The 26,260-nt window shown below is 52.5% G+C and overlaps 1 protein-coding gene across 4 annotated transcripts in view; it reads left to right on the top strand.

Moving 5' to 3' along the window:
- The window catches only part of KIRREL3 (kirre like nephrin family adhesion molecule 3), a 359,483-nt gene that overhangs the window by 293,571 nt on the left and 39,652 nt on the right, over positions 1 to 26,260 (top strand). For all 4 annotated transcript variants that reach the window (XM_032709608.1, XM_032709606.1, XM_032709605.1 and 1 more), the window contains 3 exons: positions 9,522 to 9,679; positions 13,246 to 13,396; positions 19,331 to 19,436. In XM_032709608.1, coding sequence (XP_032565499.1) covers positions 9,522 to 9,679; positions 13,246 to 13,396; positions 19,331 to 19,436 — 415 coding nt within the window. The remainder of the gene's footprint in view (positions 1 to 9,521; positions 9,680 to 13,245; positions 13,397 to 19,330; positions 19,437 to 26,260) is intronic.

The raw sequence follows: 26,260 nt of genomic DNA, 5'->3' as shown, positions 1-26,260 counted from the left end.
CTCTCTCAAACCTGGACAGTACCCCTTGGTTTAAGGGCAGACACAGCAAAGCAAAACAGCTCCCTCACAAGTCCCCCAGCCCTGAATTAGGGCTTGGCAGTAGCTGTTGACATGAGCCATCCAAAAACACTGACTTGATGGGGAGAATTAAACAAGGACCTGGCAGGTGCAGCATATTCATTGGGGTTCTGTTGCTCTTTCAAGTGGGAGGGGAAATTTTAAGTTTTTTACTCTTTACAGGGAGAATATTCCAAGCAAACAAACCATACCCAGCCAGCTACCTGCCTCCACAGCATCTGGCCCTTTATTAAAGCTTGGAAGGGGGTTGCCAAAGCTTCTTTTTCCCCTTGTATAAAAGGCCTTTCAGTAGAATGCCAATGCTCACTTATCCCGTATCCGATCTCCTTATGTTTTCTCCAAAAATGGATCCTGCCCAGAGCCTGGTCTCACAAAGGATTTCAGAATTTTGAAATTTGGTTTAATTCCAACCCATTGTGGAAACATTCTCTAGCCAAGAATCTGGGACCAGAGCCCTTCTCACTATGAAAAAACAGAGAGTATTCCAGAGATATTACTCGATATGACCTGGAGAGGAATTTAGTGGGGGAAGGTCAGCTCCTCCAGGACAGTGAGTGGGAAAGGGGAGCTGAGCTTTGCTGCAATGAGATAAAACCATCTCTGGGAAGCATTTCTGGATGTGAGGGATTTGCATTCTCCAGCAGGACACCATCCCACTGGAAAAATCAATCCTGTTGACCCCAGAAACCTGGAGCACGTGGGACTTTCAGCGGCTTGATGAAAGCAGAGATGAAACATCAGGGAGGAAAGAGGAAGAAAAGAGGGGGTTGGGAATATTAGGGGTTTGTTTCCCATGAACTGCTCAGTGTGAGGAGGGTCCATGCATCACACTCAGCTGCAGAGACAGGAGGGAAGCAGGGACACAGGTTGCTCCACTGGGTGTGCTTGGGATGGAGAGAAGGCAGCAGCCCCCCGGCCCCCCCCTCACACACCCACTGAAGGTGCCACAAGACAAATAGGACTGAGAAAGAGATGCACTATTTAAACTTTCATCACTATTTTTCTCCCTGGCTCTCCTTGTTCCCTTTGATTTATTTTTCAGTGTGTTTTCCCCAGGCTGTGCTGTTCTCCTGCATCTCTTTCCTCTCCTCCTTCTTTCGGCAGCACAGCCAGCACTGTTCTGAGGGCACCCACAGCTGCCCAAAATTTTTCAGGCTGTCTGGGCTGAGCTGGGGGGAGGAATGAGGCAGCAGAGCAGCTTCAGGCTGGGGAAGATGTGGGCAGGACATGGAGGGGACAAAAGGGACCTGTAGACACGACATCCTCCTTTCCTGTCCCTCCCTGACCCAGCAGGGACTCAGGAGCCCTTCGTTAAGACTTGTCTGTACTGTACAGACCATGTAATCCCCATCCAAGAGCCCCATCCCACTGCCACCCTTCCTAGAGCAGTGACCCTGCCAGGGCTTGGCATGGCATTGCTGCAGGAAGGGTGCCAGTCATACAGGCATTCTCCAAACCACCAGCCTTCCATCCCACGCCAGTCTCAGCAGGGCCAGGGGCTGGCAGCACACGGGGAGGGGCTGGAAGCTTGGAAGTGATGCCAGAGCTTGTCCCAGAGCCAGTGTGGCCTCTGTGAATTGACCATGGTCAACACAGGCTGGATTGTTTTCAGCCTGCCTTATGTTGGGAAGGATGCAAAGAGCTTTGCCGACTGTTTTCCTTGCAGAATAATAGAATCATGGAAAATGGTTTGGATTGGGAGGGACCTTAAAGACCATCTCATTCCAAGTCCTCTGCCATGGGCACCTCCCACTAGCCCAGGTTGCTCCAAGTGTCCAACCTGGCCTTGGACACTCCCAGGGATGGGGCAGCCACAGCTTCTCTGGGCAACCTGGGCCAGGGCCTCCCCACCCTCACAGCCAAAAATTCCTTCCCAATATCCCATCTAACCCTTCCCTCTGGCAGTGGGAAGCCATTCCCTGTGTCCTGTCCCTCCATCCCTTGTCCCAGGTCTCTCTCCAGCTCTCCTGGAGCCCCTTTAGGCCCTGGAAGTGGCTCTCAGGTCTCCCTGGAGCCTTCTCTTCTCCAGGTGAACCCACCCAGCTCTCCCAGCCTGGCTCCAGAGCAGAGGGGCTCCAGCCCTTGGAGCAGCTCCTTGTCCTCTCTGTACTGAGGAGCCCAGCACTGGGTGTAGCACTGAGGTTTGGATCTCCCCAGAGTGGAGCAGAGATGCAGAACCCTCTCCCTTGACCTGCTGGCCACTCTCTTTTGCACAATCCAGGGTACAAAGATAAGGATAAAGAAGGGCTGAGCCTCATCCTGCTGGGCCTCTGCAGACAGGAATGGGCTCCAGGTTTCAGTTGCAGGATGGAAAGGAATATCTTGTTGGTCATGCTTGGAAGGGGGGATATTACAAGCTGGAGTCAGGACTCTCAGCTCTTCACTGCTCCCATTTAAACTCACACCACTCTCTCTGTATTGTACCTTTTTCCTTACCTGCCAAAGAAAAGGATTGAAACCCTAATTGCATTGGGAAGGGGAGAGTTAAATGGATATATGTCGAGGTAATGGAGGGGAATTTGCCATCCAGGGTCAGGTTTCCCCCAGACCTCAAGCCCCTGAGCCCACAGTCCTACCCTGAGTCCCCAGGCAGAGCTGCCCTGAGGAGCCCAGCCCACGAGAACACTCAGACACAGTGAAATCTCTGCCTTTTAAGTGTTGGACAAAACCTAAGAGCCTGTTTATATCCTTCCTAGCTCTGAAGAGCTGCTGGAAATAGGAATCCTAAATGTGTAAAGGCCTGATAAATGAAAAGCTGAACACTCCTGGAGCTGTAAGCTGCTCTGCAGTGGTTTAGGCCCTCACAATTTGCAGCCTTCAGGGCTGATAATACAGCGAGACCCTGGGCAGTCTGCTGGAAAACTCTGCCAGAAACACAATCCTTGTAAGGGGATTCTCTTATCCAGTGTAGCAAGCTCTGCAGTTTTATGTTCTAGCCCCTTCTAACCCCTTTTCCTCCCCTGGGGAAGCTTTCCTAGACACTTGATGAAACAGAGAACCTTCTTTCTCTCCCAGCGTCCAAATTTTCCTTCTTTTTCCTTCACCTTCTCCCGGTTCTTTCACTGCATCCAGTCACAGCCTCCCAGCCTTCATTTTGCTAATTAAACAATCCAACCTCTGCTGATCTGACCTGGTAGGAGAGCTGCTCTTTTCCTTTGATCAGCCCCCCTGAGTTCAGCATCCACGAGTGTGGCCAACCCCCACCCAGGATCTCAAGAACATCGTGCAGAGCAACACCACTGGCCCCTCCAAAACACCCCCAAGGCTGGTGGGGAAAGCAGGCATTGGCTGGGAAGAGGAGGCAGTTCCCTGCAGTGATCAAACGGAGAAGAGGGTGTTCCCACCCCAAATGATGCACAGAAATGATACAACAGCTAATTAACTCTTCATTTTGCTGAATATCATTAACACTGTCAAAGTCATCCCCCCCTCCTGAGTCTTGCTACGTTGACCCCTTTTTGGATTAGGACAGGATCTAAGATTCATAGAGTATTTTGGGTTGGGAGGGAACTTTAAAGGCCATCTATTCCAGCCCCCCTGCCATGAGGGGCAACCACTAGATCCTGTTGCTGAGAGGATCAGGATCTTCCAGGGCAGGTGAGGAGCCCAGAGGCTGTGGGTTGAATCCTGCTCCAATCCCAGGCACCTTGCCAGCCAGCAAACCTGCACTCCAAGAGCACCAGCATGGAGCAGAGATGGGATTTGCAAAGGAAAACCTTGTTTGCAGGGTTTGTATTCCCAAGTCTTCCCCAGAGCAAGCAGCTGAGTGAGGGTCAGGGCAGTGCCAGCTGCAGTCACGCCCAGCAAGTGTTCTGTGGTGCCCTCATAAGCCTGACTTGTCTACAAGAGCTGAACATCCCTCTCTGACAAGCTGGATGCGGTGTCTGAATACACAAACACTTCTCTGCACCAGAGCAAAGCTCCCAGATGCACAGGAGGGTTGGCTGAGCAGACTGAATCCCTCCAGGCTGGCTCCCTGGGGCTTCCCCTGTGTTCCTTAGTGTGGAGACAAAATACAGGAGCAAAGGTGCCCTTGTTCAGCTTGGCTCCTTCATCTCTGAGGGGCTTCACATTCTCACTGGGAGGCAGCTGTGCCACCAAGCACCACTGGGGAGGCTGGGGATGCTTTTCATTCATCAGAGAATCATAGAATCCCAAAATGGATTGGGTTCTAGGAGTGTCCTTAAAGCTCATCTCATTCCACCTCCCTGCCATGGGCAGGGACACCTCCCACCAGCCCAGGTTGCTCCAAGCCCCGTCCAACCTGGCCTTGGACATTCCTAGGGATTCAGGGGCAGCCACAGCTTCTCTGGGCAACCTGTGCCAGGGCCTCCCCACCCTCACAGAGAACAATTCCTTCCCAGTATTCCATCTAACCCTGCCCTCTGGCAGTGGGAAGCCATTCCCCCTTGTCCTGTCCCTCCATCCCTTGTCCCCAGTCCCTCTCCAGCTCTCCTGGAGCCCCTTTAGGCACTGGAAGGGGGTCTCAGGTCTCTCCTGAGCTTTCTCTCTCCAGGCTGAACACCCCAGCTGATTTACACTTAGTCTTTTAGCCTTGGGGCCAGGAAGCACCTTCCAGTGTTTGTGATCCCCAAGAGCATCCTCTGGTCACTGTTATTTATTTAACACCCACGTGAGATGAGCCCAGAGCCCTGAGTGGCACAGACCCTGTGGGGAAGGGAAGCCCTGAAGATGAGCAGTGCCTTATCCAAGGGATCTCCTTCCTCTGGGGACACTTGTGCTGGGTCTAACCCCAGCTGAACATTCCTTGTAGGTATTTGGCTCAGGACAATCCTCAGGGGCCCCTCAGCATCTGCCTCTCCAGCCCAGCTGCTGAGTGGCCCTTCCCCACCAGGGAGTGTTTGGGGTTGAAGAGGTTGGTGCCCAGAGGAGGAGGCTGGTTCCACAAACCTGGTAGTGAGGAGGTACCAGCCAGAACAACAACAGAAAAACAGCCTTAATTAGGGAAAATGTACTGGTGGCTGGAGGGCTTTTTGCTTCCTTCACTTCCAGGACCTGGCTGCTGGAGGATCCTGTTATCTCAGTAAATATTTTTAATAATTGAGGTTCTGTTTGCCTTCCACATCATTGTCCAGCTGCCAGGAGCGTTTAAAGGCGTCCATGTCATTCCTTACTCAGAGCCAGTGTTAGCCTGGGGTGTCAGTCCAGCACTGAGAATTCTGTGTGGACTCACTGATTAATCAGGGAAGTCATGCAGGGTGGGACAGAGAGCAGGAAAACCTCTAACAGCTCATTTAAAAAGTTGCTGAATGCACAGCCCAGGAGCACCTTCATTTAATTGAGTTTCTTTATGCTGATGTGCTGCAAGATGGACTTTTCCAAAGGGCAAGGAGCAGACCCCAAGCTGTCCCTGCCCATCCAGGCAGCCCACAGCTATAGAAAATGGATTAATGCCTGTCCAAGGCTGGTTTAAAAATATTCATCAGTTCCTGTGTTTTGACAGAAAAGGAGGGGTTTGGTGGGGAGCAGCTTGTCATTGTTTGTTTGGAAAGTTTTGTCTGCAATGAAGAAAGGGACAAGTTCTCCAGCCGAGGTGCTGAAACCTTCTGTCTCACTGCCCACCCCTGAAGGCCTCTAAACAATGTCCATTTGGTGATTATCTGTCTGGACTCCCATTCCTTAAACAGCTCCATGTCATAGAATCACTGAGGTTGGAAAAGCCCCCTGGGACCATCGAGTCACACCATTAACCCAGCACTGCCGTGTTCCCCACCAACCCACGTCCCCAAGTGCCACATCCACACAGCTTTTGAACCCCTCCAGGCATGGGGGCTCCACCACTGCCCTGGGCAGCCCATTCCAATGCTTGACCATCTTTGCAGTGAAGAAATCTTTCCTAACATCCAACCCAAACCTTCCCTGTTGCAATTTGGGGCCGTTGCCATCCAGTTCTCTGTTCCTGTTCTTGTGGGCTTGAGCCATCCTGGATCCCTTCTCCTTCATTTTAAGCTTTCCAGGCATGTGTGGGTTAACTCCATTTGCATGGCTGTCAGGAATAACCCCCCTTGCAACCCCAAACAAGTCTTCCTATTTATATCCCTGGTTTAATCAGGAAGGCTAGTGCTTCCAGAGCTACGTGATTAAAAATTAGGAGACCGGATTCTGTAGTGGTGCCTTATAATAACAACCAATCCTGGGAGCACAGTGGATGAATAATGGATCATGGCTCTGTGCTACCAGCTTCTTTCTTCTTCTCCCCTTTTTATCTTCCATTCTTCTCTTCCTCCTCCTCCTCCTCCTACTTCTCCTCCTCCTCCTCTCCCAGGCTGGAGTTGAAATGGGGAAGGAAGGAATACATCTATCCTTCATTTTGCAGGAGTTAGAGAGACATCACTGATTCCTCTTCATCAGACCCCCCTCCCCAGCCAGATCCCCTCTCTGGGAGCCTGAAGACATCAATAATTCAGGGCTACGTGGAGAACTGGGAGTCATAACCACTTACTTGGGAAGACATAACCAGGACCCCTCCTCTCCTCACTGCCATAAACAGCTCCCCAAATCTGGCTGCTGCTCCAGTAGAGAGAAAAAGCAGCAAAACAGTAAAAAACAAGGATTTTTGTCACTGGGCAGACAAGTGGTTCCATGTTTGTCTGCATGGTGTTGTCCCCTATCCCATGATATCCCCTCATGGGCAGCTAAGGGACAGGTGGACTCTGTTGCAGGGGTGATGTTGCTGCAAGAACACCAGAAAAAAGTCAGGAATATCAAACATCCCACCATAAAAGTTCCTTCATAAATTCCAGTTCTTCAGAGAAGGGCCTGTGGGTTGGTTTTTTTCCCTGCTCCACAAGATGAATTTTCAGTACTTTACAAGCCAAGGTCAAATTCAATTAATGGCTTCACTGAGGGGAAAAGAACCATTGAAAAATATCAGACTTGTTTCTCAACAGTATAAACTCATCCAATGAAAGGGTGTTTTAAAAAAAGAAATTAAAATGAATCCTTCCTTAATAGTTAAAACACCAGAACTGAGCAGAATCGTTCCCATTTTCGTATTTCGTTGACAGATGTTTCAACCAACCCAAACCACAGATTTTTCACTCCTTTTTCCATTCTTGTAGCCTGAGAAAAAAAAATGTACATTTTGGATCCGTGTAGAAAAGCTTTTTTTTTTTTCCCCAGTCCTTGAGTTCCACTCACTGAGCTGAAAAATCCCATTACTGGCAGCTCTTGGCTGTGTGTGTGTGTGCCCAGCAGGGTGTGCCCTGCCCGCCAGTCCTGGGCTGGGGCATCCTCAGGGAACGTAGTCCCTTCCCATCTCCCACACCCTGGAGGAGCCAGAGAGGAGTTTTTAAGTGTTTCTTGTCCAGCTACAAGGCAGGGGCAGTTCAGGAGCAGAGATAGACTTGGGGATTTCGGGGAGGGCTTTGGCCAACCGTGGCGTGGGTGTTGTGTGGCTCAGCTTGGGAAGGGGGAACAGCACTGGCTTGGAACAAAACCAGCTCCACTTTGGTGGAAAACTGGCACATTTTCCCCCACTGCATCCCCTCTGGAAGGATGCTGGAGGTAGGAGGGTTTGCCACCCGCTTCTGAGAAATTTCTTCCTAAATCCTTTACTAGCACGAGCTGTTCTGCTTGGGCAAGAGGGACTGAAGTAGGGATGGCTTTCCACTGTGTTTTTTATATTCCTCATGGCTTCTCAATCCCTCAGGGGCTCCAGGAGCTCCCAAACAGGCCCTGCATGGATCTGTAGCAAGACCAGCCTTTGGTTTCCCAAAGGACGTGGATGGGAAGAGCTAAATACCTTTGGGTAGTGATTTGGGCCTGAAGGGCTCTCAGTGTGGGGGTTCACAGCAGCTTTGGGCAACAGGTGGGCCAGGAGGTTCCCTGCTGTTTCCTTGGAATAGTGCATCGCATCTGTGAGGCTGGGAATGCTGTGACAGAGCCAGGGAGAGGGAGGGTTGAACTTGGGTGTCACAGAGCAGAAGTAAAAGTTGTTTTGTCTTATTAAGGCAGGAACTTTTTATCTGCTGATGAAACACCCACCGATGGTCAGTACGACCACATGGTTCACTTCTGCAGAGCACAGCTTGGAACAGGCTGGAGTCTCCACCCATCCCTGGAGGGGTTTAGAAGCCGTGTAGATGTGGCACCTGGGGACAGGGGTTAGTGGTGGGCTTGGCAGTGCTGGGTTAACTTTTGGACTCGATGATCTTAGAGATCTTTTCCAAGCTAGATAATTCTGTGATTCCATGAAGAGCTGGAGTGACAGCTGTGCAGAGCTCTCCATCCCCAGAGCAGGTCCTGGCTGGAGCAGACCCCTCAGGGTGGTGGAGATGAAAGCTCTTCTCAGCAGGATTAAAGCCCAGTCCCTCTCTCCATCTGGATTTCCCATCTCTTACCATGCTGGGGATCCTCAGACGTGCCAGGCTAGTCCCAAAAGAGGAGACCATGCTCAGATGCCCCTCATCTACTTCCCTGTTTCCACCTCTCCCTGTCTCTAGCATGAAATGCTTCCCAGCACAGTGAAGATGCCCAGGGGGGACAAAGCCCCATCCTGTAACTGCAGCCCCACACGGGCTGTCAGTGCTTCCAAAGAGGGCTGAGAACTCCAATGTCTCTGTGACACCCCTGGCAAGACCTGCTTTCACAGAGGGAGGTGCTGAGAAGCCTCCCCGTGTCAGAGGGAGGGGTCCCACAGCCCCCTGTGTGTGAGAGCAGCACAGACCAGGAGTGGGAGGGACGGGGAAATCAAAGCAGAGCAGGGACTGCTCGGGGGTTCCTCCATCCCTCCCTGACCAAGGGCTGCCAGGGGAGCCCTCTTCAAAGGCACGAGTCTGGAGATCACACTCCTGATGCCCAGAAGAAGTTATTCCCCTGAGTGCTGTAGGTAACAATCCAAATCCAGCTTTTCTTTCCCTTCTCCCTCAAAACACCCTCACCTTCCTCCCCCTTTCCAGAGGAACAGGGGTCACACCTCATCCCCTCCAAGCGCCATATCCTGTGTCCAGCAGCAGCCAGAGATCCCTGGGGAGGAGCACAAGAGCAGGAACAGCAAGCAGGGATATTTAGTTCAAGCAGGGATGCTGCTTGCAAGTGCTCACCATCCTCCCACAGCTTGCAGCTCAGGGACAGCCAGGGCTTTGAGGATTTAGTAGCTCTTGGTGGATTTATCTACCACAGACCTGATCCCTCACACTCCTGCAAAGCTCCCAGGCACCTGACCCATGTCCCCTCGAAATTTTACCAGTTCCTGCTGCTGTAGTTCAAATCTGGGGCACAGTTTTCACGTGAGCAGCAAAAGACAAGTGGCTGTGATATGATGAGAGGGGGTTGGATGCTGCCACAGTCACATCCAAACCATCTGCAGAGGTTTGAGAGGTCACAGGCCAGTCCTGGCAGCCCAGATCCCACAGGTGACTCCAGAAAGGTTGTTTTCGTGCTTCAAATGACATTGTCTCCTCTGGGCTCTTTCTCTGCAGTTCCTCCAGATGACCCTGTCATTATGGGGGGGCCCATCATCAGCCTGAGAGCAGGAGACCCCCTGAACCTGACCTGCCACGCTGACAACGCCAAGCCAGCAGCCTCCATCATCTGGATGAGGAGGGGAGAAGTCATCAATGGAGCCACCTACTCCAAGGTGAGGCAGGACGGGGCTGGGGACATGGGCTGTGCTCTGCCCTGGCTTCAAAAGGGGTACCAGGCCTGGCACTGCTTCAACATAACCCCAAAACATCTGGGGCAGCACCCTCAGCTCTGCAGAGCTCAGACTCTCAGCCCACATCCCTCCATAAAGCCTTCCCGATGAGAGGCTGGGAGGAAAACAGGCAGGAGGATGCACGTGAGAAATCACAAACTGCCACCAAAGTGAGCTCTGCTCTGAATTTGGCTTTTTGTACCTTGTAATCCCCTGGCATGGCCAGTCCTCCCCCTGCCACCCTCCCTGGGTGTGGTGTTAAAGCTTCCTCCACAAACCCCGACCCAGCTCCAAAGGTGGTTGCAGTGACATATATCCCTTCCTCCCACTGCAGTTTTCCATGAAGAATTGTCAGAGCTGTTGGCATTTTTTAATTTAGACAGAAAGGCTTTATTGGGTCATAAAGGAAGTCATCAAAGAGCAGCAGCAGCACACTCAGCTGGGCCCCCACCTGTTCTCCTGTTTACGGGCGCCTGATGTCTGGTGAGCGCCAGAGACTCGGGAACACTTGACATTTCTAATGAAAATTTCTAAAGAGCAAAATCCGAGACCTAAAATGGGTCAGTTTGCAGCCATTTGTAATGCAAGCAAACTTCAAAGGAGGCAGCCAGAGCCATTCCTCAAGCTCCCAGAGATCTTTAATAAACATTTCACCCCCTGCCGCCACTGTGAAGCCTCCACTCAGCCCCATTCCAGCACATCCCGATCTCCTTGGGATAGCAGAGGAGTCAGAACACCCTCCTTGCCTCCTCCTCCTCAGCACCTCTGCTGAAGCTGAGCCACTTCCCTGCAGCCCCTGGAGGAGCAGAGGGGGAACTGCCCCATCTCCCTGCGTGCGGGGAGAGAGGCAGCACTAATTAAAGCCAGAGAGATCCGACCTCTCCCTCTTTCAAATCAAGTGGAATTAATTAAAATCCAGGCCGTTGACATGCAGTTGTTTGTAGCTCATTCTTTTCCCCTCCACTGCAGACTGACAGGCCCTGGGCAGACAACTTTTGAGCCCTTTCCCTTTCAGAGCCACAGGCAGTGGGGAGCAGGGAAGGAGGAATGTCCCTCCTTTAATATATTTCCAATTAAAAAAACCTTCCAAAGCAGAGCTTTCCAGGCTGCAGCTCCACCTCACACACAGCACAGACATTTCCATGGCATTTTAAGCAGCTGGCAGGAATGGGTTGGGAGGGGAGCCCTGTTCTGCACAGGGGAGCATCTTCCACTCCTCCTACAGTCAGGAAAACACCTTCACTCCTCCTGGACTCAGGAAAACCTCCCTTTCTGAGGCTGAACCTCCATTTCCCCCTGACTTGCCGGAGGTTTCAATGAGGCCCTTCCACATTAAAAAAGAAAATCAGCCTTCAGAAAAACTTACAGCCAAATTTAGACATTTTTTGAATGGGAAGTTTTGATTTTGGGGGTCTGAGAAACTTTTCCCTTTAAAATAATTCCTGGATTTTCCTCTTTCTGCTTTTTCAAAAAAACCAAAACCTAATCCAGCTTTCCTTTGATCCAGATATTCCAGCCAACCATAAAGAAACCCAGTTCAGGTTCTTGTTTGCCTGGAACCATTTGTGCTGAGGGAGAATTTCTTTGTTATCCTGAATTTCCAGTCCACCAACTGATCCATGTGCAGCCCCCTGCAATCCCAGCCCGGCAGCACAGAACAGCCAGGGCTGACTGAACCCCTCCTGATCCCTGTTGAAGCAGACAGGGAATGTTATAGGATCCTGCAGGATTTAGAGGTTAAACCCAGATAGGGGGAGAATTTCTGCACAGAATTGGGGTTCACCCCATCCCCAGCACAGCAGTGAGGCTGTTCCACAAGGGAAGGGCACACGGGGTGACAGTAGAGCAAGGACAGGGCACATCCTGCATTTGTGTGTCCAGAGATGGGCAACAAGGGGCTGGAGAACCAGGAGGGGAAGGAACTGAGCACCAGGAGCTGCTGAGGGAGCTGAGGGGGCTCAGCCTGGAGAAAAGGAGGCTCAGGAGGGACCTTCTGGCTCTGCAGCTCCCTGACAGGAGGGGGGAACCGGGGGGGAGTCAGGCTCTGCTCTCAGGGAACAAGGGACAGGACAGGGGGAAATGGTCTCAAGTTATGCCAGTGGAGGTTTAGATTGGATATTGAGGAAAATTCCTTCACTGAAAAGGTGGCCAGACATTGGAACAGGCTGCCCAGGGTGGTGGTGGAGTCCTCATCCCTGGAAGTGTTCAAAAAACCTGTGGCTGTGGTGGATGGGGGGGATGGTTTAGTGAGGGACATGTCAGTGCTGGGTTAAGGGTTGGACTCAGTGATCTCAGAAGGCTTTTCCAACCCTAATGACTCTGTGATTCTGGGCTGACTGTGGTGACAATTGCTCATCACCGTTCCTTGTCTCCCTACCTGAGAGGCACAAACCTGTGTGCATGAAGGCTGTGCCACAATGAGCCCAGGGAAAGGATTAGTTGGGAATCACAGAATCACTGAGGTCGGAAAACCCCTCAGAGCCCATCCAGTCCAACCATCAGCTCAGCACAGCCAAGGCCACCACGAACCCACGTCCCCAAGTGCCACATCCACACGTCTGCTGACACAAGTTTATCACTCAATAAACCCCTTGTCTTACACTGTGAGGAGCAAACTTCAAAGGTACAGACTTAGAGGGAAAAAAATGCCTGGCAGGGTCCGAAATCCAGAGTGTTGATAAACCAGAGAGAGGCCAGAGGTCAGGGAATGATTAAAAGACTGAAAACCACACAACATCTTGAGAGCCTGCGAGGGCTGCAGGGGTTTGATTTATCAAAGGCAGGGCTATGGGGTGACGTGACCACAGTCTGTAAGAACTGTAAGAACTTGCAGGAGGATTAGGAGTTGGGAAGGGAGGGCTCCCAAGCTCCTGGGCTCCTGATAGACACATGGCAGAGCACCAGGGCTGAAGTCAAAGGCAGATGAATCCAGGGAAGAGACACAGTGCCAAGGCTGATCAGGCAGACCAGGTTAACCACCGCTGTGCCAGGCTTGGGAGTTTGTCTCTCTGGCATCCACAGGTGCCATCAGTGATCACCAGCCCAAGTGGGGATGATTTACCACAGGCTAGTTCAGACCACAGCACAGCAGCCATGGCTGGGGTCAGTCCATGCTGCTGGCACCACTCATTCCTGTGGGAAGTGCCCAGGTAGCTTTGTGCACTCACCTGCAGGAGGTGACAGCAGGGTCAAGAATCCAATTGCCTCTGGCTCCCTCTTTCCTGGGATGGTGGGTGATGTATCTCACTTGGAGCTGTGCTCCCCAGGTCTAGGCACAGCAGGGCTGGAGGGAAACAGATGGGAGTTAAGAGCCCAATTCCCAGGGAGGAGCAGCAAAATTTGTCTTTGTTATTCCCCCAAGGCTTCTGGCAGATCCCAGCCAGAGGAATTGTTATTGCAGGGAGCTGCTTGGCTGAGAAGCTCGTACTGTGCCTGCAGAGCCTGGAATGGGAAAGGGGGCCCTCTTTGGCAGGAAACTGCCTTTCCTGATCCCTTTTTCCCCCTTACAGACACTTCTCCGGGATGGCAAGAGGGAGAGCATCATGAGCACCCTTTTCATCGCCCCCTCCGACATCGAGAACGGGGAGAGCATCGTGTGCCGCGCCACCAACAAAGCCATTCCCAGCGGGAAGGAGACCTCGGTCACCATCGACATCCAGCGTGAGTACACGGCCAGCTGAGCTACCTCTGGGCACTGGGACACCCCAGCCTGCCAGCCCTCTCCATGCCTGGGGCTGTCCACACAGCTCTGACCCCAGGCAGGAGCAGGATGCTGGGATTGGGAGTTTCCCTTTACTGGGATTTACTGGCGCGTTGTTACGGTGAAGTCACGGCCAGAAGATCTCATGTCCTGAGCTCCCTGGGGCTCAGGAACACCCCTACCACAGGGACATCCTGCTTCCCAACATTTGTGTCTTGTGTCCTTGGTTTTGAGCAAAAGCAGCACCAGCTGCCCTGCTCTGGGTGGCCCCACTGTGCCCCCGGGGGTCTTTGGAGCAGAGATGGATCCCAAAGGGTTCTGGGTGAGCAAACGGCATCTCTGGGCACAGCCAGCAGTGGAGATAAGGCTCAGTAAAATCTCTGGTGCAAAATCACGTGTTTCCAGCCTTACAAGCAGTTCCCTGATAGGGTTTTATATCATTCTCTGCTGGGATGGCGTGTGAGACACCTGATTGGGGGAAGTGTCCCCCCCATGACACACAGGCAGCACCAGTCACCACCTCGTGGGGACAGGTGTGTCTGAAGAGCCATATCCTTCACCCTTTACTTTAAGTCCACAGAGCAAAATCTTCTTTCCTCCAAAACTCACATTTCACAGGCCTCTTCCCTCCTCCTCTGCAGTCGCTGTTGCTCTCAGGCTCACCCTGACCCCCTCCAGACGGGCTCCATTTGCACACCCAGTTCCTGCAGCTGTATTTACCCACAATTTGCAAGAGCAGGGTGTTCAATATTAACATGCCAGCTGCCTTCCAGAGCCCAATTAAAACTGGCTGAACAAACTCAAGCACAGCAGAAAATTCACCATTTAAGACTTGCAGCTTTTGCTGCCGGAAGATTACCGGGCTCTTGGGTTGCTGGCTGCATGTCCTGACAGAACTGGGCAGATAAAATGAGATAATAGCCTGGGTTATTTCACAGCCAGCAAACAGTTACAATGGCTGGAGACACACTCACACTCACACAAACAACACAGAGCTGGAGACATCATTACACTGGGTACAGTGCGGGCAGGGGACGTGAGCTGAATCCCTGAGCCCCCTGGAATCTGCTTGGAAAAGAGAGAGACCCAATAAAGAACACCAATTTCCACTCTGAGCCATTAAATGCTCCATGCTGTGAATGTAACAACAATAATATCCTACCCAGCTAATAAAAGTATGTTGTTCCTAATGAGGGCTAATGAGGATATCAATCTCCCAAAGCTGGATGGGTGATGGAGAGAGAGAAAAGTACCAAGATGGATTAACCAGGCTGAGGTGGGATGGATTTTGACCCTGGTGCAAGAGCCAGCTCTGGCTGCATCTAGTCATAGTATCATGGAATCACTAAGGTTGGAAAACACCTTTGAGATAATTAAGTGCAGCTACTAACCCAGCTTTAGTCCCTTAGGTTTCACTCCCAACTTGGTATAGACAACCAACTGTATTCACTTTGCAAAGAGCTAAAGGTGCTTTTCTGAAGCAAAAAAATTATCTGGGCCACTCATTTTTTCCTGGGGAATTGCCCTGGGAAGGCAGGGTGGGCTGTGAACTCCTCTGCACCACCCCAGTTACAAGAGGGGTTCCTGCCCATGGGTCTTCTTCCAACATCTAGCAGAGAAGCAGCACCTTGGGGGGAAAAGAAGTGGTTTCTGCAAGAATAAGGACAAGCAGGCTGCAGTTGTTGCCTGGGGAGCTCTTCCCAACCTGGCGCAACCTACTTCATCCCCCTGGACCCTGCACTCTCCACCTCCACTGGTGCAGGTTGAACTCACACCACAGGAAACGTTACCCAGCTGCACAGTTCGGAAGAGATGGCCTTGCAAAATAATCCCAGGGAACCAAAAATAATCCTTCCCAGGAAGCAGCAGCCTGGTAAATCACTCCTCCTGCTTTATTTCATTTGCAACTCAAAAGAACATCAGAAACTCTCACAGGCAGCAGAAAAACGCCGGGGTGGGGGTTATTCTTATGGAGGGTGTGAACGTGGTGGGAGGAATGATCCTCTTTCAGCTGATGCAAAGTCAAAGTTGGGCTCCCATCAATCTCATGCCTGACCATCTTAGCAGAAATGAAATAGCTGAGTCATAAACCCCTCCCCTTCCAAGTATAAAAATAAAGGGAGGGTGGGGGGAAAGAACTGGAAAAAACCCCCAGTGCAGGGTCTGTAATGGAAACACTAAGCGGCTCCAGCTGGAACATCTGTTCAATGTGATTTCCGTTCCACCAGCCACATCAAAGTCAGCCTCCTGTGAGTTATGCACCGAACATCACAAGTGGGATTAAAATCATGTTTAATAGTTTGATATGCCATAAACTATTTATACTGCAGGAGCCCAGTGGCTCTGTGGAAATGCACACCCGGCGTGCCGGGATGGGGAGGAGCAGGGTTATTGCTTATCCAAAGCCATTGGCTCCAAACCTCTGCACACACATGTGCACTCGCTCATTTTTACACCTTTTCCTGTCATGGCAAGAAGGGATTTGGCTGCGCCTGTGTGGTTTTGCAGGACGTGGGAGGAGGAGGAGGAAAGTGGAGGGTGATGAGGGCCACATGGCTGTGCTGGAGGGTCTCCCGCTGCGTTTATCCTTGGAGCTTTGGAGTATCTGATTCCCTTTTGTGCTTGCCACCGGGGAGTGGAAAGCCCAGGGCTGAAGAGGCATCTTTGCCTTAGAGAAGAGGTTTGGAAGGGCTTTGCCCACAGGGGAGAGGAGCACGGAGAGGGATTTGCGCCTGGCAGTACAAGAGCCAGGAGGGTGCCCGCAGCCCACGGAGCTCAGCCCGTGGCCCCTCCCGAGGTGCTGAGATAAAACCCTGGGAGATGAGGGGTTTGCCAAGGTGCCCCCGGGCTGAGGGGCGGGTCCCGGGGCGATGCCATCCCTGGGCGTGCGAGCGCTCGCAGCCGCTCCTCCCGCCGCCCGTGGGCTGGCTCCATCCGATCCCATCATTCACATTAATAACAAGAAGCCGGGTAGGAATTATACTTGTAACCGAGTGGAATTACATCCTGATGAGTTACAATTTGTGTCTTTTTTCCCTTTAAAATGCCCCGAAACACGCTGGCACACACAAACCCGCGCTGTCCGCGGCACCCGCGACGTTCGAAAGCCCGATCCCATTCTTGAAAGGCGAGATCAAAGACTTTAATTCATTTCCTTTGCTCTTTTTTTTCCCTTTTTTTTTTGTCTTTTTAGTCTTTTTCATTATTATTATTTTGAGTGCAAGAGGGAGCCGGGCTCATTTTAATACAAAGAGGCTTCTCGGTAAATCGTAGGCACAGCTCCTAACCCATCAAACAATGGGGAAGCTACTAAAGAGAAGTGTGATTCATATTTAACAAAGGAAGGTGATTAGCTGTTGTTGTCTAACAATAGGGAAGTGTCAGGATGCCTGGGAATGAATTAGGAGCCCGCTATACATCTCTGGGCTGCTATTCGAGGGAAGCTCATTTATATTCCCAACTGCGCCCATCTTTATTGTCATTTGAATTGCACATTTTAAAATGAAATTAGGGTAAATTGAAAATACCTATAATTTCCCCGTCATAATTTCCCATCAGGAAGGCAGGTGGCTTTGCTCGCAACAAAGTCGGGCTCCGGCTGGGTAAATACCACGGGGCGGAGGAGGAGGCGCTGGAATGCTGCTGGAATGCTGCTGGAATGCTGCTGGAATGCTGCTGGAACGCCGCCTTTCCTACTCCCCTCTTGCCCAGCCAGCGGCACTGCCAAGGCCACCTCCAGGACTCCCCTTCTGGTGACCTTGCTGCGAGGATGGTCCCAACCCATCCCACACCTCACAGGGCTGCTGTGGATGCTGCTCTCGCCCCAGGATGCCCAGTCAGAGGCAGGTCACTCCAGCAGGACCCTGACTGGGGAATGCTGGAGGAAGCTGGCAGAGGGAGAAGCCAGCAGGGAAACTTTCATCCCTATTAAACACAGCAATGCTCCTTGGGCTTGGTTATGGCCATGGCTTCACAGTGTCCCAGCAGGTGGCCAAAAAGGCCAATGGATCCTGGCCTGGATCAGGAAGAGTGTGGCAGCAGGAGCAGGGCAGTGATTGTTGGCCTGGACTCAGCCCTGGTGAGGCCACCCCTGGAGTGCTGTGTCCAGTTCTGGGCCCTCAGCTCAGGAAGGACATGGAGGGGCTGGAGCAGGTGCAGAGAAGGGAACAGAGCTGGGGAAGGGACTGGAGCACAAGTGCTGTGAGGAGAGGCTGAGGGAGCTGGGGGGCCTCAGCCTGGAGAAGAGGAGGCTCAGGGGAGACCTCCTGACTCTCTGCAACTCCCTGACAGGAGGGGGGAGCCAGGTGGGGGTCGGGCTCTGCTCCCAGGAACCAGCAGTAGGACAAGAGGGCTGGGTCTTCAGCTGTGCCAGGGGAGGTTTAGGTTGGATATCAGGAGAAATTCTTTCCAGAGAGAGTGCTCAGCCATTGGAATGGGCTGCCCAGGGAGGGAGTGGAGTCACCATTCCTGGAGGTGTTTAAGATGAGATTGGATGTGGCATCAGTGCCATGGGCTGGGAACCATGGCAGGGTTGGATCAAGGGTTGGACTTGATGATCTCGGAGGTCTTTTCCAACCCAGTTGATTCCCTGATTCTGTGATCCTATGAAATCAAGCCCTGGCCCTGTGGCACTGACCCTGCTCCCAGCTCTGGGAGCCCAACCACCCCCTGGGCCAGTGGGTACTAACCAGCTTCTCTGACTCCCTGCCCTGCCAGCTGCAGCCTTTCCCCATCTTCCAGCAGGGAAGGGTGTTGCTGGGATATTTAGGAAGTGGAGAGAGGCAGCAGGTAGAGGCAAACACGTCACATGGCCTATTTTAGGACATATTTTTGGATATGTGCATCATTCCACCTCGAGGGCAGCAGAGCCCCTCAGCTGGGTCGATGAGCCCCAACACACTCTGCCATGGGACAACTGGTTCTTCAGGCACCCAAAAAACCCTCAACAAGGTCATTTCTTTCTGCTTTTTCCCCTCAAATGCGATCCCGTGCTTAAAACTTAAAGCTGGAGGTCTGACACCACCACCCCTCCCCCAGAAATCATGAAAAATTAAAACAGGTCTGGATATTCTTATTCCCATCTAAACATTACACCCATTTCTATCTTGCTTTCATTGAAGCATTTTGATGCTTTTCATGTGAAAAGGAGAGAAACTGAGCAGCAGTTGGGAGACTGGAGTGGCCTGTGACACGAGTAAGGCCTCGGCAGAGATGATTAAGCTGATGAAAGAGCAGAAATGCCACTTTCAACTTAGAGGAAAGACAAAAGATCATCATTACACAGCGAGATATTAAATGGGAGCATCTCAAAGCAGGCGAGTTTATGTCCTTAAATGGGAATCAGAGCCAGCAGTCACACTTTTGAAGTGAAATGTTACATCCAGTGGCATCTGTGGCTCCTCTTCCTGCCTTATTCACTGAAATCCTCCAAGAGAAGTGTTCATGGCATCAGCCTGTGTGACAACCATTAGATGGCTTTCAACTGAAAAATGGTTTCCCACTGCCAGAGGGCAGGGTTAAATGGGATATTGGGAAGGAATTGTTCTCTGTGAGGGTGGGGAGGCCCTGGCACAGGCTGCCCAGAGAAGCTGTGGCTGCCCCTGGATTTCCTAGAAGTCTTCAAGGCCAGGTTGGATGGGGCTTGGAGCAACCTGGGCTAGTGGAAGGTGTCCCTGCCCATGGCAGGGGGTGGAATGGAATGAGCTTTAAGGTCTCTCCCAACCCAAACTATTCTGGGATTCTGTGATATCACAGCATCAAGGAGTCTCACTGTTCTTGCCAAGCTTTCTTACAGCCAAATTTTGCTTTCCAGACTCAGAGCCTGGCAGGCAGCAGGCAGGGGGATGCTGTACCGTGTCTTTGGGTCTCTCAAGGGCTTGTCTCTCTCTTTGCAGACCCACCCCTGGTGAACTTGTCCGTGGAGCCGCAGCCGGTGCTCGAGGACAACACTGTGAAGTTCCACTGCTCCGCCAAGGCCAACCCCGCTGTCACCCAGTACAGGTAAGGTGACCCCCCCTCACGGCCCCACACACCTCACTCCAGCCCTGTGCTGAGAGCATCTCACCTTCTGCCCTCCAAAGCTTCACCTCCAGGTGACCGAGAGCGCTCAGCACCTCCGGCTGGGAGTCCTGGTGGCCGTTCCACTGCCCCCCGTGTTTCCCAGCGTGTGGTGCTCATTGTGGCTCATCCCCACGGCCTCTGCTGTCCCCCAACCAGGGGGTGCAGTGGCTGGAGCCAGCCCCTGCTCCCTGCAGAGCAGCAGAGCCCTGCTGTGGCTCGGTCCTTGTCCCAGCATCCCCCCTCGACGGCTCCCTGCTCCCCTGATGATGTTGTTACACGTCCTCGCCACCGTTCTGCTGCATTCAGCAACTCCTCAGCCAGGGATTCATCGGGTTTGGAGTGGATTAAGAGGCCTGGCACCGAGCTGGCGGAGCCATCTGTTTGGGAACATAACGAGCAGCAAGCACCGAGTGAAAAGTCTATTATGGGAAAATTCCTGCCTTTTTTTTCTGCACGCTCTTTTATGGCTCGAACAATGCAGCTCCTTCCCCGTCTCCGTGTAACCCTTAAGAGACCACCGTGAGCCTCTCCATCCCCAGGGAGCCTCTCCATCCCCAGGGAGCCTCTCCATCCCCAGGGAGCCTCTCCATCCCCAGCAGAGTGGAGCTGAGCTCGGAAGGGCCACAGCAGAGTGGTTGGGCCGGAGGTGTGTGGGGTTCCGTGGGGGATAGGCTGTCCTTGAGTGGGGTGTTCTCCTCGAGTGGGTGGGATCATCACTGCTGGCAGGGTCTGCAGTGCCCCTGCAGTGGCCATGCTGAGCTCAGAGCAGGTCACGAGTGGTTGAGAACTGTGGGAGGAGAAAATGAGTCGCTTGCAGCTGTGGGAGGTCTGGGGGGTCCCTGCCTGCACCCCCTGTGCTGACCCAGCCCCAAACCTCCCTTGGTCCTCCTCTTTTCTCTGTGAGCAGTGACAGGACCCAAGGGAACAGCTGGAGCTGTGTCAGGGCAGGCTCAGGTTGGATCTCAGGGAAAGGTTCTTCCCCCAGAGGGTGGTTGGCACTGCCCAGGCTCCCCAGGGCAGTGGGCACAGCCCCAAGGCTGCCAGAGCTCCAGGAGTGTTTGGACAATGCTCTGAGGGACAGGGTGGGATTGTTGGGGTGTCTGTGAGGGCCAGGGGTTGGACTGGATGATCCTTGTGAGTCCCTTCCAGCTCAGGACATTCTGTGATTCCATGATCCTCATCCAGGGTTGGTGAGTGGGTCTCCGAGCTCAGCCTCCCCTGCTCTCCATGTCACATTCTGTCATCACTGCAGGTGAGCAGATGGCTCTGCACTGAGCAGTCACTGCCATAGGCCCTTGGGAATGTGTGTGAGAGCTGATATGTTGGAAAACACCCTACTCTCAAAGGTTTTTTGGTCTAAGCAGACAAAATATGGGTATGGAAAGCGAGGCAGGTTGTCGGCACACTTTGGGAGAAGAGACCATCGTGCAACCAGGTACATCCCCATCCCAGCACCACCAGCAGCAGCTCATCCCTCCTGCCTGGAAGCCCTTAGTGTGCACAGGCTCACCATCCATTCTGGCTTTGCAGCAGCATCCATGGATAATAAGAGAGGAGGCACCTCCAGGGACAGGTTCTCGTGACCCACCTCCTGTTAGGCTCGTACAGCTTAATTAGTACAATCGAGTTTCCTGGTAGGAACGATTCCTTCCAGCTGGATATCAGCACAACAAAGCAATAATTGTGTTGCTGGTTACACAGAAGAGTTATTAATTTGAGAAGTCAATTAATGTCAAAGATACAAATAGCCCTGGTTTAGTATTTACAGTTAGGAGGAAAATGAAGTGTGTGACGGGCTGGGTGAAGGACTCACGTGGCTCTGACTCCAGCACTGATTCTGGTACAGCCCAAGGCAAAACAACCACCTCTGGCCAAGGAACCAGACAGTGGCAAGAGCCTGGCAAAAGTTCTGCTCCATCAGCCTGATCCTCAACAGTGGGACCTTCCACATCAGCCCTGAACCCAGCCTGGGCTGGAGCAGCTGGGAAAGCTCCTGTCTGAGTGTTTCCCTTCCTTGAAGTAGGATTTTGGGCAAGGGGGGATGGCTTCAAATCGATGGAGAGAAGGTTTAGATTGGATATTGGGAAGAAATGCTTCCCTGTGAGGGTGGGGAGACCCTGGCACAGATTGCCCAGAGAAGCTGTGGCTGCCCCATCCCTGGAAGTGTCCAAGGCCAGGTTGGAGCAACCTGGGATAGTGGAAGGTGTCCCTGCCATGGCAGGGGGCTGGAATGAGATGAGCTTTAAGGTCCCTTCACCCAAACCATTCTTGGATTCTATGATTCCCCTTGGCTGTTTCCACCCTCTGGATCCATGTCCAAGCCAAGCTGGATTGCTTTTCTCCACCGAGTAGAGACAGACCCACTACACTTCTGCCATCTTCGGTGCCACCTTGGTCACACAGGGTGTTTGGTGTCCCCTCTGCCTGCAAATGCCTCCCTCAGGCCCCTTCTTTCCTCTCAGCCAACCTGAGGCCACAGGTCTTGTCACCCTTCCTGTTCCCTGAGCCTCAGCATTCCTGCTTTGCCACAAATGGCTTCATGATGGATTTTATTATCAGAACTCATTGCCCATTTTTTTCATGTTATGTCTTCTTATAAAAGTGATTTTGGGGGGGAAAGAGGCATGAAAAATTCAAGCACTTTGGGTTTTTTATTTCTTGAGTTCTCTTAACATGCAAACTTCACACGAGACCTTTTCCCCACCACTGTGACAAGCAAACAGGATTCAGCAGCACTCGGTGGGGCTTCCTTCTGCTTAATGGCTCTGATTGATGGAGGGGGGATTCACTTCCCTTCCAGGAGATCCCACAGCTCTTCACTAACTATGTACAGGTGGCAGATGTTTCAGCACTGAAGCTTGGAGTCCTCTGGAGTGGAACATCCAAGCAAGGAGCCCCCTGCACCTCGATGCTGGCAAGGAGAGAAGGGTGGGACGTGTAAAGCCCTGGGACTGAGATACCTGGAGGTGTGAAAAGAAAGAATATGAGCTCAGTGCCATCCTCGGGGTCAATAAGGACCCCACCACTTGTGAAAATTAACTTATTCTGCCTTAAAAACAAACATTAGAGAGAAACTCTGATTTTTTTTTCTCCTCGGGAGAGGACCACTCTAATTTAATTTGTCCTATGGCTTCCTTCATCCTCAGACAGAGACCCCAGATCTTCAACCCATGTTTATTTTCAACCTCCCTCAATATGTTTGTCAGTAAACAGCTCTGAACACAAAGGCAAAAATGTCTAAACAACATAAATCCCCTTTTCTAGGCATAAATCCCCAGCCAGCTCTGCAGGGCCATCCCTGCTCCCAACACACCAAGTTGTCACCTTGCTGGAATTTTTAAGAGGCGACAGGTTTTGCATCGAGTTTGCATCCCAGATTTTTCTGGCTGGGGAAAGCACACAAGTTCAAGAATCTCACTCAGAAATGCTCCTCTGGGACGAATCCATGAACTGGACTGTTTGTTAGGAAGAAGCCACTGAACCACCCCCACGGTCCTGCTGACCAAGATTTTAAGCCCAGACCCCTTGATCTTTTCAACAGAGGGGTAAAAGACACAAAATCCAACACAGTTCCCCAGGAGACAAAATTCCCTCTCCACCCCTATAGAGAACAGGCTCTTGGTGATATCAAGGCAGCTCCTTTTTCCTTACGAGTTTTTCTTTGTGCTCTCCTCTATAAAACATCACACACGGGTGGGTTTTAATGCAAGGGAAACCTGGCTGGACAGGAGACCCCAGAGCAATCCGCTCCCACAGCCAGGGTGGAAAGTTACAGCCTGCACTGTCTTCACTTCTGGGGGCAGGGGGTTAATGACATTTTGTCAAAATTGACAGATTTCCACAAAATCTTTGGCCTCAGTGGTGTTTTCTAAGTCAGAATCCTTCTTTCTTAAAATCTGCTGGCATCTCATGGCATTGGGAAGCAGGCAGGGCCAGGGCAGGGTGTCCTGTGCTGGAGGCACAGCTGCTCTGCTCCTTTCCTTAGCTGAGGGCACTGGAGCTGAAGTCCAAGCCCTTCTGCCTCGCTGGCAGGAGCCATTTCTTGACAAGGAGCATCTTTTTCCCCAAGGATGTTTGTTTGCCCACGATGTCACCTGGGCTGTCACTCACGGGACAGGCCAGTGTCACCAAAATCAAGTGGAGGAAGCCAGGCAGAGGCTGGTGAGGTGTCACAGCAATCCCTGAGCAGGGGGTTTGACGTAAGGATGAATTAACCCTGGCAGCAGGATTTTGCTCTTTTGCACGTTTTCCCTCTTTCCATATAGAGCAAGCTTTGCACAGACACATCCCACAGTTTCTGTAGGGTCTTATACCCCATCTGGCCTGGTTTTACCCCACCTCTGCCTGGGAACATGTTCCCTTTGGAGCTGAAGAGCAGCTCAGCCCACCAAAAAGCCCCTTGGGGCTGCCAGCACAGCATCTTCCACTCAGCCTCGAGGGGCCCTGGGCTGCTCGGCAGCACCTCTGGGTGTGTCCCCACCTGCTTTAGCACCCTGGACACGGGGCTGGGAGCCCAGAGAGGCTCCCTGGTGTCGCAGGAGTGGTGGGGGAAGGCTGGCCCAGCCACTGCCAGCCCGTGCCAGCCCCGGTGCCAGGCTGGAGCAGAGCAGCGAACGGCTGCGATGGGTGGGATTATCCCCCCACAACCCGCTGCCCACGCGCCTCTGCGGCTCGGCGGGCAGTCCCGGGATGGGGGGGCGGGGAATTCGGGAATTTATGGGCTTTCTTTTGCCGCAAGCACGCGGGCAGGAGAGGGAAGGGGAGAGTAATTAGCTGTCGCCGTGGCTCTGCCACCTGCGATGGCGGGGAAATTAATGGGAAGCAACAGAAGTCGGGGCTACGTGAACCGACTCCCAACCAGGCCCCCTCTTTGCTCCCGTCAGATCTCTCCATTTGCCAATCTGCTCGTGGCTTTTGATGTCTGTTGTGTGTCTGTGGGGTGGGGGTTTTTTTTGCTGTTATTATTTATCACTCGCAGTAAGAAAGAGAATCTTTAAAGTGGCGGTAGAAAATGGGAAGGTTTAATATTGCAGGAGGCAGAGTCCCTCAGCCTTTCGGGCTCCTCAGCTGATGATTATTTTTGCAGAGTGATGGGGAGCTGGTGCAGGCAGGGCAGTGATACATATCTCATTTTGTGCATCCACACAGTGCTCTCGCCCCCGGGGCCAGTGCAGACCTTTGCAAATAATGTTATCTTTGTAGGGGTTGGTAGGGGGACGTTTGGAGCCACTCTCCAGCACCAGCTGCAGTTCTGGGGACCACTTCACTCATAAAACAAGGTGTGGGACTGACACACAGACACAGCTGGGAAGAGGGAGCGATCCCTCCCAGCTGCTGCAAGGTGTTGAGCACGGCAGCTGTGAACACACCCAGCCCCCCATAACAGTGTGGGATGTGGCAGAAGGTCCAGCTGATGCTGCAGCAGGAGCAGAGATCAGCAGGAGCTGGGGGGCACTTGTTTGTCAGGGATGGTGCTGCACCACTTCCTCCCCATCCTGCAGGAGAAGAGGGATCATATTGTGTGAGTTCCCAGCAAGCTCTACCTGCCCTTAGGTTGGGCTGAAGCCAAGGGCACCACCTGCCCAAATCTTCCTGCACCAACCAGCTTGGTGAGCAGCAGCTGCAGGTCAGGGTTTAGGGGTGGCTGGTCATGCTGGGGCAGAGCTCAGAGCCAGTCCCAGCACCCCCTGCCCTCACCACCATGTCGAGGCACCGCGTGGCTCACCCTGGAGCATTGTTTGTTTGCTCACTCAGTGGGCTCCAGTCTGCAGGAAAGCCCTTGTTTGGTAAATACTGTTTTATCTGTGAGCCAGCAGCACACTGTCGCTCATCAAATATTAATCCAAACTCAACTGCTTCTTAACAAGGTTTTCTTTAGAGGCGTTTGGGGCTCGAACACACCTGGTGGGAGGCAGTGTCCTGGCTTCCCTCTGGCTCTGCACAGGGAAAACAAAGGGACAGCAGCCAGAAAGAGATCCCTGCTCCTGTCCCTCCAGTCTGCTCCACAGGGCCCTGGCTCTGGGTGGGATGCAAGGTGGGCATTTCCCAAACATGTGGATGAGGAGCCCAAGTGCCTTTGGTAGATCTGGTGTCTCCAAGGATCACATATCATTCCCAGGGGCGGGTCTGGGAGTGTTTTGGCTGCTGGTCTTGGAGGAGAAAGTGGCAGATTTCTTGGGGTTCAGGTAGATATGGAAAAATTGCACCTGATGTGGACAGACTGTGAGAAGAGAAGCAGTAAATCACGATATGCATCAGCTGTGCCTTGGCCTGCCTGCCATGCACTGTGCATCTCAGAGGCATTCATTCCATGGAGACACATTCCCACACTTTGTTTGAACAAACCCGTAGGAGAAGTTCAAACTCCACAGGGCATTGCTGCTCTTTATCCTCTGAGCCCGTCTGGGGACCTGCATCTCACCAGATTTATTCACGAGACGCCTCAGGCGGCCACGGAGGAGTCGAGTTCCCCAAGAGCACGTGCCCCATGTCCTGCTGGGAATGGCTTGGAAGTTTGCTCAGGCACTTGAACCAGCTCCCTCGTGGCTCAGCATTGCTTTGGTGTGTGGCAAAGAGCCAGGGAATGAGAGTGTGAGGGTGACACTGGGTGGAGGAGCAGCACAGATCTGTGAGAGCCCGGGGAATGGAAGAGGGAATGAGCAGCTGGACAGCCCTTGCTTGGCTTGGTGGAATCATTGCACTTTCACTGCCCCAGGAAACGTGGCTGGATGGACCAACTTATTGCCAGGAGCACATCCATCGTC

Source organism: Chiroxiphia lanceolata, chromosome 23, assembly GCF_009829145.1.
Source record: "Chiroxiphia lanceolata isolate bChiLan1 chromosome 23, bChiLan1.pri, whole genome shotgun sequence".
Classification (NCBI taxonomy): domain Eukaryota; kingdom Metazoa; phylum Chordata; class Aves; order Passeriformes; family Pipridae; genus Chiroxiphia; species Chiroxiphia lanceolata.
Note: the sequence above shows the minus strand (reverse complement) of the source record. Positions and strands in the feature narration are given on the sequence as shown.